This window comes from Bacillus rossius, chromosome 1 (assembly GCF_032445375.1).
Source record: "Bacillus rossius redtenbacheri isolate Brsri chromosome 1, Brsri_v3, whole genome shotgun sequence".
NCBI classification, from domain to species: Eukaryota; Metazoa; Arthropoda; class Insecta; order Phasmatodea; family Bacillidae; genus Bacillus; species Bacillus rossius.
Genome location: NC_086330.1, coordinates 223,575,769 through 223,588,812, shown reverse-complemented (window position 1 = coordinate 223,588,812; position 13,044 = coordinate 223,575,769). Strand labels below are relative to the sequence as shown.

Here is a 13,044-nt window from a genome sequence, read left to right as displayed (position 1 = left end):
TTCATGTACAAAGCCACACATACAGACCAATTGTCTTCAGACCATGAGACCTAGTCATGTCAATATCAGACGTATAGGCAAGTCATTTCAGGACCGCATGACCTTCGTCGTTAGCTAATTATATTCAATTAGTCCATAGTGACATTTTTTATACATACTAAAGGACCAAGTGACCTTAAAAAATATTTTAGTAACACCAAGAGGTTTTGAACTTGTAAATATTCAGTCACTACAATTTGTACTACGCGCAATCAACAAAAAGGAAGCACCGTCAACGAAAAGGCAGCACATTTGGAAGCACCGTCAACAAAAAGGAAGCACATTTTGGAAGCACCGTCAACGAAAAGGCAGCACATTTGGAAGCACCGCCAACGAAAAGGCAGCACATTTGGAAGCACCAACAACAAAAAGGCAGCACCATCAACGAAAAGGCAGCACATTTGTCATTGGCTCCAATATTCATTGGCTCCAATATTCATTGGCTCCAATATTCATGGGCTCCAATATTCATGGGCTCCAATATTCATTGGCTCCAATATTCATTGGCTCCAATATTCATTGGCTCCAAGGCTCCAACAGTCTATTGTTTCCATCAGTCTAGTGACTCCATCAACCTTTTGGCTCCTACAGTCATTGGCTCCAACTGTCTTTTGTCTCATCAGCTCCAAATATATTTGGCTAGAATTCTACGAGTCTAAGAGACTATGAGGCCACAAGGCTACGAGTCTAAAAGAATCTAGCTGGTTACGAGTTATTCATGCCTACGAGACAGCATGGCTAAAAGACCGCGTGGCTACGAAACTACATGTCTTTGAAGCTACAAGAATACAAGTCTACTCGGCTCCAACTACTCCAGAATTATGTTATTAGATTACATGACTACTTGTTTACGTAGCTACAAGTCTACGAGGCTACTTGGCTACGTAGCTACAATTCTACGAAGTCCCAAGACATCATGACTACGTGACTACGAGCCATGAGGTTACGAGACATGACTACAAATCTTCAAGTTTACGAGACTGCAAGGCTACAGAGCTACGAAGCTTCTAGAACACAAGATTACGTGACTTCGAGGATACAGGACTACAAGTCTTCATGTGTACTTGACTACGAAGCTACACGTCTACAAGGCTCCAATTGCTGCATCTGTCTTAGACGGAATTTTCTCTTTTGCTCCAAATGCTCCAACTGCATTATGTTATAAGATTACAAGGCTACTTGCTTACGCAGCTCAAGTCTACGAGGCTCCAATGCATCATGACTACGTGACTACGAGCCATGAAGTTACGAGACTATGCAATTGCGAGTCTTCAAGGTTACGTGATCGCGAGGCTATAGGACTACGTAGCTTCCAGAACGCATGGTTATGAGACTGTGAGGCTACAGGACTACAAAGCTTCCAGGACACTAGACTACGTGGCTACGAGACTACTTGTTTCTATCTGACTTCAATAGCACCATTCAGTGGTAAGAGTTTATTCATCCCATGCAAAATAACCTGTTTAAAGTAGTGTCGCTTTTCAACAACAGATGACACCACATGCTGCTTGCAGGTAAATATTATTTATTTCTTTTATGCGGTATAGGATGCTTACTAATGATCGCAATAAAAGGATGGCTTCGCTAGACTCCAAGGAGAAGGAATTTTGTTCTTTCATGTTAGTGCTTCACAGATGCCTCATGATATAGTATTTGACTGAGTAATGGTTGTTTTTCTTTTTTAATTCCACCTGGTAAAAAAATTTTGCAAGTGCTGATTAGGTAGCAGAAATTCTCGAATTAAATGTAAGTCCAAATAAAATGTCATGACTCATTAGGTAAAAAAAAATCCTTTATGCAGAGAGCGGTTACCCAGAATACACAGAAGCACTTGAAGAAACCACAGGAATAATCAGGAGCACACGGAGAAAACCATCATAATATTGACATGGATAATCGGGAGCACACGGAGAAAACCGCCACATATTTTCTTTGATAACATAAAAATTACAAAAATAAATTAATAAATAATATAAAAATAAATTAATAAACTTTAAATTGAAAAAAAATAATACAAAAAATACATAAACACATTCTGCTATAGCCCATCCCACTCTTAGATTGCAGTACATGGCTTATGGCGCGCGCTGTTGCCAAATCTCTACACATTACGAATTTCAGGAGATGTGTGTGTGTCTTTGAAATTCGGATCGAACAAGAAGCATTTTAAGAAATCATATCGAAATTTATAATATTTATACTATTACACATATAAATTAGTAATAATGCCACTTTTATGTAAATTTCAAATAAAAACTATCTATTGTAGACGAAAATTTCTTATAGTTTTCTTTTATGTTCTAAAAATCACACACACACACACACACACACACACACACACACACACACACACACACACACACACCCACCCACCCACCCACCCACACACACACACACACACACACACACACACACACACACACACACATATATATATATTAATAAATATATATATATAATCACATTTTCATGGGCCCGATAAATGCCGTATTTTTGGACAAGTCATGTCCAAAATGATAAATAAAATACGGTAATGGAAATTCTCAGTCGAGTAGTTATGGGAAAAATCCGAACATTTGGGTTGAAATGCGATGAGGAAGATTTTTTGAAAAACAGAAAAATCGCAACAACTCCCATAATATGAATAATATCGCATCCGTTTTAATGTGTAATAACTCGGAGTACCTAATGCCAAAAAATGTTTTCTAAATAAATTTTTGATACGACCAGCCATAACTTAATGGGTTTGAAAAATATTTTCACCGGACAAAAAAAACGTAACTGCCTTAGTAGACACCTTATCAAATCTGTTTGAATTGTTTGTAAATATCATAATTATTTTCGAAAACTTTGTCAAAAACAATGTTTGATAAGATGCTTGGTGTTGAGAAGGATAGAAAAATTGTTCAAAATTTTGTACCTTCATCGCTATTAAATTCCTTCGTATTTATTTGATACATTTTACATATTATGTTCAAGATTCGATTAAAATATATTTTGTAACAACCATTACTGCAAGGGGAAGAAAAAAATATGGGTTTAAGCTTAAGGATATAAAAATCCCTTTTTGTTCTAATGTAAAGAAATATAATCATCAAAATCTTCCTGCGCCTATAGGCTGTGCCGATAAGGAATTTTTTTTTTAACTTTAACTTACAACAAGAATCTGTTCACACACATTTAATTCATTGGAATTTATACGATAAATGTAACGTTAACTTGATTAAGAAATTAATAACATCACATACCTTTTAATCACTATCGCTACCGCTGACCAATGATGATACCCCTTCCATAAGAGTAGCATAGAGCTGACCAGAAGAATGGTAAGCTTCCTTAATTGCATTGCACACACTCTTATTTTTTGAAAAATACTCAAATACATTCAACACAATCTTGCGCTCCCTCTCGCGTAGCCTACCGATATAATTTATTTTCGGTGTTCTAACTTCCATATTTTATATGTACGTAATAAAAATAAATGTAGAAAATAAAATCACGTATGTTAATATATAATTTGTTTGTCAAAATTATAACTGTAACGAGTCACCGGACACAACGCGTTGCTTCGTCGCGAGACGCAATACTAACTGGCAGGCTGGTTTTCAGAAATGCGTGTTCAAGGAAATACATGGTTGACTAAGGAAGCCATGTATTTGAAATTTCTTGCAAGACAGAACCCCACTTATCTAAACACACGACCCTGTTTCCTCTTACGACGGCAGCTTGTGAGAGAAACCTCTATTGCAGCGCGCTCTTGTACTGATAAGACAAATCTTTAACAGCTATTTCCACGGAAACTGTAGAAGCAATTGAGATGGAGCTGCTTTTAAAAACTAATTCAATTCATTGTGAACATTTTTCACGTTTTCGTCCCCCATCTATCTTTAATAGAAAAAAAGTTTTCCGCTGGTCAACTTATTGATGTGTCAGTTTGTGAGAAAATGCATTTCAATATATTAAAAAAATTATTTAAGTGAAACCTGTAAAGTTTTTGTCTTAACATTTGTTCGGTGGCGTCCTAAGGCATTATTTTATTAATAAAAAAATCTTAATGAAATACACATGTAGGTTTTTTTTTTTTTGATGTGAAACATCTCGGAATACTTAAAAACAGTTCGCAGTGAATAAGTTATGTTTTATTAATTTTTTCGGACACTTGAAATATATTTAAGTATTCAAAATAAGCATTGACTGATGCGTATTTCGATGCTATACAATATGAAAAAAAGCTTGGTCCAAAAATTAAAATTTTAATTTCGTTTGATATTTGGCAACAACGCACGAAGAAACAAGGACAGCGCTAACGGCAATCGGCGTGTGTTAGAGAGAGAGGGAATGCGCCCATTTGCTTCCACACTGCAATCTAAGAGTGGGATGCTCTATAGCTTGTGAACTTCTCATTGTTGAGCCAAGATAGAGTTCTATTACAAGCCAGAGAAAGTCATGCTATTTTAGTAAGTAATCAAATGGAAATCACAATATGTTGATCTTATGACCACATGACCTAGCCTTTGCAGCAACAATAGCATAACTCCAAGGCTTCTCGTGTTGCTTGAAAGATGTAAAAAACAACACCCTGCTGAACCAAACTTTAAATGTAACTTAGGAAACATTGCACATTTCTTGTCTTTAGCATATCTATTATGCACATGGCCTTTTAAATGCATTTTTATTACTTAAACATTTTGTATGATTGTGGTAATGGAAATGGCTTTCTTAAATGTTGGAACATATCTGTTTTCTTGTATTTATTTAACTCAGAGAAAAATTAATAATTAAATTTTAATTATGAGTGATTTATAACTGTGGCTTACCCTGTTGCTCAAACATTATTCACCCAACAGGGACACACAACTTCTTTGCTCTCTGATTGGAGTCGCATCTAAAATTCAAATATTAATATGATGTTAAAAATAAACACTCTAAATAACACAACTCCAACTAAGCGACGGTATCAAACAAAATATCATCTCAAACCATAAAATGCAGAGAACAAATTATGCAAAAAAAGAAATTGCATGGATGCAGGATAAGAAATGATGTGTAAACTTATCAAAGAAAACTCCAAGCAATTTTACTATTATCGCCACAAGCATGTTTATTAACAGCAAATGCAAAGACAGAAAGCACAAAGGTTTGTAAAACATTTTCAAAATGTCTGTTACACAAAATTATAATAGTAATATTTTAAATACCATTTAATGACATTAAGACAGGCTGGCCTACGGGCTATAGCACTAAGGTTAAAATAAGGCATATAAAATTCAATATAAAAATGTTATGTATTGCAATAAAAAAATACAACAGCTCCATGACTAAAAATAAATTACTGGGTACATACCCACAAAGCTTACTAACAAATTTTTTAAAATACACAATATAATAATTATTATAACAAAAAAAATTATCAAGCTAAAACAAAATGTTAACTGTCTTTCCTTTCGCTCCAGGTTCAAGGGCGCAGATTCTCCTATCACAGTTACAGATTTTTTACATAAAAATTTTAACAACATAACTAAAATGGTCACTCACTTGTAATAGTCTTAAACTATATTCTGCCTCAGGTCTGTTCGTGTATGGTTAGATGGCACACCTTTCTTTGCTTAAGCCCCATGGTGATGTTTTAAATTTACGTAAAATTTGCAGACGTAAAATTACAGATGTGGTGGAGAATGAATTTATAATCCAAATCAAATAATCTGGGCACAATCTTAATATGCCTCCTCATCGATACACAAACCTATGTTCTTGGGATCCATATGTAGTGTCTTGCTCGAACAATATACAATTGTAAAAAAATTGAACTACAGTTCATCTTTGCCGGCTGGTTGAACTTTCACAAATAAAAATGCTTCCTAGGTGGCATCGTTAATTACATTAGGATCACCAATGACCATATTTGCCTCAATATGGTCTGTAGTTGCTGTCGTCATCACGGGTTCCAAATTGTGAGCGTGTCTTACAGTACTCGCCAGTGATGTGTAAACATATAACCTTGATAACGAGCAAATTCATGTGTTATCATGTTGCAAATAAACATGTGCATGCAGAAATTGCTACAGCAAAGAGCAGAAGTTGTCAAGATGGCGGCCCCACGGAAAATGTACTAAAGGTATTGGTGTTCCAAAGTAAACTTTATGCTAATAAAACTATCCTGGAATAAATGTTGTAAACTTGAGTAGTCATAACCAAATATAAAAGCAACTTTAAAAAATACCTATAATTTATTAGCCAGGTACATTGTGTTGAAATGACATGGCATCAAAGATATTTAAAATTTAGTTGGTTCTCCAAAGTATTACAAATTGGTGCTATCTTTGAAGTACTTTTCAAACTAAAGTTGCAGTCCATTAGATAATTATATTAAAATTTACTAAACAGTTAGTATTATAAATTATCCTCACTACAATAATAACCTGAAACATTTTAATACACACAACACTAAGTACATGTTTGTGTATTTGTTTTTGGTAACGACTGAAATCAGTTTGTAGGAATGTGCGGGTACCCGATAATTTCAACTTCGATTCGATTCCTCAACTATTTGAACCCGGAACCGAAACTAAAATTTGGAATCAAAAAATTCGGGCAAATTTTTCAAAAGTAAAAAAATCTAAGAAATGTATTGACGGTTACCGTTTAACTGATTGCTAGACATAAATTTATTCGTCAATTATCATTAATGTAACTCGTAAAATTGCAGCGCACTTTCACTCAAGACAATTTCATAACGTTATGAAATATAGGTTAGGCCGAACATTAAATTTTTTTCAAAGATCGTGTATGATATAATTTACACGTTCAGAACCACTAACTGTTTAGGCTTGCAAAGATAAATCTTACGATAACTGCTTGTTTATGAAATAGTTTAACAATCTGCTCAAACATTTTTATTTCTGCCTACTTACGGCATATTACTCATGACCATTTCTCACGTTGCACTGGAAAAAAATATTGTTGGTTTATTTGTTTTGAAAAATAAATAACACGTATTAAAAATAAATTTTACAACCATCAACGCACAATTTTCTGTTAACAGTTAAAATATTTCCTTGTTCAACCATACATTTACAAAGATCGCCATTCTGTGACACGTCTTCTGTTAACAGAATAACCAACATTAAAACATTCACGACATGAAAATATTTTAGCGGTGCCGGACGTGTAGACCAGTTGACATGCCACCATTTATCATAGATCGCGTGTGCCGACACAAAGGAATCGAATCACTGAATCATAACATTCTATCAGTATCGAAGTACTGTTTACTGTTTATGCTTTTGCCATTTACAAAACTTAATTAAAGCTGATCATCGTTGTGTGGTTTGACTTCGTGAAGTTAATAAATTAATCATATTTACGTATTTTTTCCATTTTTAGGGGAACAGATCTTGTTGAAAAAAACGAAGAAATATATGTTACTTATTGCGGTTATTGGTTTTAATTTAAATAAACATACTGACTAGGCCATGCTGCTTACGTCATATGTGCAAATGTAGGTTAATTAATAAATTATACTTCTGTGCGCAGCACGCATCGCACTATCTCAGTGACTCCAGTGAGGCAGTTGACTTTACCGTTGGTAACATTTGACATCTTTAAACAGTGGTGAAGTGATTAAATAAGTAATGGATGAAAATTGTGGCAAGTTTAAGGGCCACAGTCATATTTGGAAATTTTATGACAAAATATCAGAAAGCCATTCCAAATGTAAAACTTGTGGAAGTAAACTCAAACAGGTGCATTGTAGCACTTCTAGCATGGCGAAGCACTTAACATTACACAAGAGTGTATATGCAGAGTACTAACAACTACAGAAAGAATTAACTCGTGCACCTTTCACATCAAGTAACAAAGTACAACTCACTCTGTCAGCTTCGTTTAGTAGCCAAGAAAAGTATGGTAAAGACCATCCCAAAGCTATTGCCATAACACCCATAACCAATGCCATTGGCAAAATGATTGCTGTGGATCTACAGCCATACAGTATAGTTCAAGATAAAGGCTTCAAAGACTTGATGGCGCTAGTTGAACCCAAGTACTCCCTACCAGACCGAACAACATTCTCTAGGCGTGTAGTGCCAGAGCTGTACAATGGTCTGGTGGAAAAAATGCACACGAAAATCAATAATGACTTCAAAGAAGGCGTCAATTCGGTGGCATTTACAACAGATATGTGGACGTCACGCAGTAATGACAGCTATTTATCATTAACATGTCATTATGTGGACACAGATTTCGTTCCTGTTCATCACATGCTGGGGAATGTTCTTTTCACCGGAGAACATAGTGGGAAAGCAATTGCCAATACTCTGCTTAGACTAAATGCAAAGTGGGAAATTCAAAACACTATACCTATTTACATAGTTTCAGATTCTGCTAGAAACACGAAATCTGCAGCTGCTAAAACCAGTTGGCATTCATTTAGCTGTTTAGGGCACACTTTGCAGCTAGCCATAAATGATGCCAAAAAGGAAACTCCTGGGATTGAGGCGCTGTGCAAAAAAAGTCGTGCTATAGTGGGGCACTACAAACGTAGCTCCCAAGCTCGTCAGCATCTTCATGAATTACAAAAGCAGATGGGAAAACCAGAACATGAATTGATCCAGGATGTAGACACCCAATGGAACAGTGAGTTTGCTATGTTGAAACGACTTGTTGAACAAAAAGAGCCTACTGCTGCAGAATTAGCTTCTTCTGATTGTGTTCGCAATTTAACTGCCAATGAATGGAAACTCGCAGAAGGGGCAGTCAGAATTTTAGAGCCAATAAATGAAGCAACTAAAGAATTTAGTAGACAAGACTACCCCACAATTTCTCTAGTTATAACAGTTATTGATGGGATAAAAAACTTGTTAGATACATTTGTGTGCAAAGCAGAACCAGGCGAAGGCATAATTTTCGGACGAAATTTGTTGAAGGCTGTATTCTTAAGATTTCTTGATTACAAATCAAAAGATGAATATGTTGCTGCAATGCTTGTTGATCCTAGATTTAAATCAGTACTTTTGAAGGACCATGAGAAAAAGAAAGGTGTAAGTATTTTAAAAACATGAATTTCCAAAGACTGTGCTGATAGCAGCCATTCTAAAGCACAAAGAGTTGAAAGCCAAGCTGAAATCTCAGGGTCTAATTTAAGTGTTTGGAGTTGCTTTGAAGAACAGTCTGCAAAGTTGGATGCATCATGTTCAAATACTTGGAAAGATATGGTGGAAAAAAACATCCTTTTGTACTTAAATGAACCCATTCAGAAACGTACTACTAATCCATATCAGTGGTGGCAAGAAAACCGAGTTCGCCACAGATATGTTCCTGATGCTGCGAGAACACTATTGTGCATTCCTGCAACATTTGTTCCAAGTGAACGCCTGTTTTCCTCGGCAGGAAATATCGTAACAGCACGGAGAGAGAATCTGTCTCCTGAAAGTGTAGAACAGTTAACCTTCTTACATCAGAACCTGTAGGCCTAATAGTGAAATAATGTAGTGTTCAAAGCATTTCTAATCAGGAACAAGTTATCACCTGAAAAGTTTTTATTCGTTAGCAATTACTTAAAGCTGCATTGTGCTGTACAGTGTAAATATTATCATCCTTCAGTTATGTACCTGGTATAACATAAGGCAGGTCTCAGGTCCCCAACAGTGTAAAAACGAACTTATAAGTTACATAGGTACTATTTCAGAATTGTCTTTCTTATTCATTTAAGTTAAATACATATGGTTCAAAATAAATGCAATTTTTTTTTAGTTATTCCTACCAGACTAATAACTATGTAGATAAAGTTGCCCAAAGAATTGAAATCGGAATCAAATTTTAACTCTTGTGGTGAGAATCGAATCGGAATCGAATCGAACTGAAAATCATGGAATCGCACAACCCTATCAGTCTGTAAATACTTCCTTCAAACAAACATTATTGATCCAATTAAAGATTATTAGGCTACATTAATAATAAAACTGTCTGAGGCAAAAAGTCTGTACATTGGATTAACTTAAGGAAAAAAACTATTGGCAAAGGCTCTTTACATTATTTAGAACTCAAAAATATACTTTTTTTTTTAAATTATTGTTTGTTAGTTTGTTCAGGCATCAATCAAAAATTACTAGGTGGATTTTATAAAAAAATATTTTTATTCAACAGAGCTTTGGCTAACTTGAAAATTACTTGTACGTATAGTTACATAAATCAACACCTAAGGGGGTGCAAAAGGGGTAAATAAGGTTTTAAGATAATTCATTATCTCTCTGAAAAATAATCAAGCTAAAGAAAATATCTTCAGTACCAATAATTACCATAAAAACCATTCTACCAAAAAATTTAAATTTTGTGAAAAACCACCCCTAAGGGGTGAAAAAGGAGTAGGTATCTTTTTAAGATTAATAATTATATCTCCAAATTTATTTTATAAATGACTAGCTGCCCAACCCGGCTTCGCACGGCTATAATAATGGAAAAAAATTAAGCCACATCTCCCATTTACAGTAATGGTAAATAAAAAAAAATTCAGTGAAAATTTATTACAATGCTGTATAATGTACCGGAGAGAAAATTAATAGCACCGATGGTTTCCCGACTCGTGCACGCAACGTACAACTGATGTACCCGTACTTCGCTACGGCAGTCTACAGGCAGATCACTCTTGCGCCGCTCATTATACATGCCCCTCCTTGTGAGTACGCCACTGCCGCGCGATGCCCGTTGCCATGGAGACGCAGAAGGCATGAACAATGCAAAATCCTGTTCTCATGCAGACAAAGTACCCACTGTTGCCTGGTTTTAACCACCCATGGGATCTAATTTTCGGAAAATGTCATCCTGCGTAACATAAGAAACATTACTGTGAAGTTTCAAGTCTGAAAAATATATAAACTTGAAAAAAAAGGGCAATAAAAAAACAAATTAAACACAGAGAGACGAAAAAAAACAATAGTTTAGGTTTGCGATTTAAAGTGATAAAAAGTATTTAAATACTAATTGAACTTTTATGAGGGTACTGATTGCTTCGTTGTTAATATCACACGGGTGTTTTTTACTTGTATGAGAAAATTAAGAATGATAAGGCATCTAGTGCGTGGCAACAATGTTAATAGGCAATAGGAAATAAACTTCTAGTGCCTGCGGCATTGTCAACACACACTTTGTACGTGTACTGCATGTTGTATCTAACCCCTCCAACGCATTTGATTCTAAATTGGACTTTTAGTAAGGATCCCTAATGTTATTGATAATATAATATAGCCTATAGCCTTCCTCGATAAATGTACTATCCAACACTGAAAGAATTTTTCAAATCGGACCAGTGGTTCCTGAGATTAGCGCGTTCAAACAAACAAACAAACTCTTCAGCTTTATAATATTAGTATAGATATTGGGTACCAATAATAAACATACAAAAACTACCAACCACAATTTTTTTAATTTTGTAAAATTCAACTCTCAAGGGGTGAAAAAGGGGTAAGTATGTTTTAAAGAATAATAATTGTATCTCCGAATATAATTAAGGTTAGTAAATGATTTTAAGTACCAATAAAAACAATACAAAAACTAACAACCCACAATTTAATAAATAAAAATAAAAACAGGTTTATTTACAAAACCAAAAATACCTTCAGAAGTGCTTAACCATCGATTAGTTCAAGGAGATAAATTTATATTGTTTATATTACATATGTTAGTAAAGTCAAAGTGCTGACTTGAAGGTGTACCCCAGCATCTCCACAGCATAGAACGTGCGACTGAGGATTCTTCGACATGGCGCACGCCCCATGCTTCAAGATGGTCGTCCAGGCCAAGGCCGGAACGTGAGACACACGGGCAGGTGGTCTGTAAGGCCTCCCAGCGCTGACACGAAGGCATACCCCAGCACCTCCACCGCGTAGAACTTGCGACTGAGGATTCTGTCGACACGGCGCTTGCCCCCATGAGGACACACTTCCGGCTGGCCGTTCACACCGAGGGCAGGCGTGTGTATCACCTGGTCTGCACGGTGCACCTGTACACACACCCCTCAACTCTCACCGACTTCCAACAAGCTCGACGTATATCAGCATGGCTATTACATTAAATTAGGTTTAACATTTTACGATACTATGCTGGATCATAATTTCAAACTAGCAGGACTGCTAAACACTTTGTACATAAAGATTCAGATATGATTGTGTATGTGATGTTGAATTAGGGCTTAACATCATACGGCACTGTTATTAAAGACTATCGGAGTGTTGAGACGAGAATGGAGCTTTGACGGATTAAACAAACAGGGGAAACAGCAGGATCATGATAAAACCTATCAGCTCAATGCAATGTTCACCATTATTCCCATTTGCAAAAACTCCAGTTTGACCCCACTAAGACTCTAACCTGGATCATCTTTCTGGTGAGGCAACAGGCTTTGCAGAGTCCTTCGCCAGAAATTCGAGAAAACCTTAAGCACTAAATCCACCACCGTCAAGTACCATATCCAATCTGACATGTGAATGATGGTTAGAAAACATATCTCAACATTTCGTGTACTATTTAAGAAATTCAACTGTTACTAATAATGCACCATCAGATATTTATATTGATATAAAATACAATAAATATTTTTTTCTCTAATTCATGAGGAAATGACAATAGTATAAATAAAATCTGCAAAGAGATTTTAATTCATAGTTTACAACATGTTATAATTATTTTTCCAATATCAAACATGTTCGTCTCGGTTAGTAAATATATAATAAAAACCATTTAAACAGTGTAACTGAAATTTAATCCTATAATTTTTAATAAAATACTTAAAAATATAATTTATAAAAATTAATAATTCAAATAACATAATAGTATAATGCAAAATTCTAAATGTGAATTAAGCACTGAATAAATATCTATTGTATATACATACATCACATGAAAATGTGTGTAATCTAACCACACATAAGTCCAAGTAACTTAAAATAGTTGCATGGGGTGATCCAACACAATCCACACAGTATTATCTCAAGCAGTCCTACAGCACGCATC

At 35.3% G+C, this 13,044-nt stretch overlaps 1 protein-coding gene across 1 annotated transcript in view; it reads right to left on the bottom strand.

Annotated features, from left to right (window-relative positions):
• Positions 1 to 5,114: 5,114 nt before the first annotated feature.
• The window catches only part of LOC134527322 (sphingomyelin phosphodiesterase 5-like), a 112,118-nt gene continuing 104,188 nt past the window's right edge, over positions 5,115 to 13,044 (bottom strand). Inside the window, exon 5 of the mRNA XM_063359891.1 lies at positions 5,115 to 12,034. Coding sequence (XP_063215961.1) covers positions 11,813 to 12,034 — 222 coding nt within the window. The 3' untranslated portion in view covers positions 5,115 to 11,812. The remainder of the gene's footprint in view (positions 12,035 to 13,044) is intronic.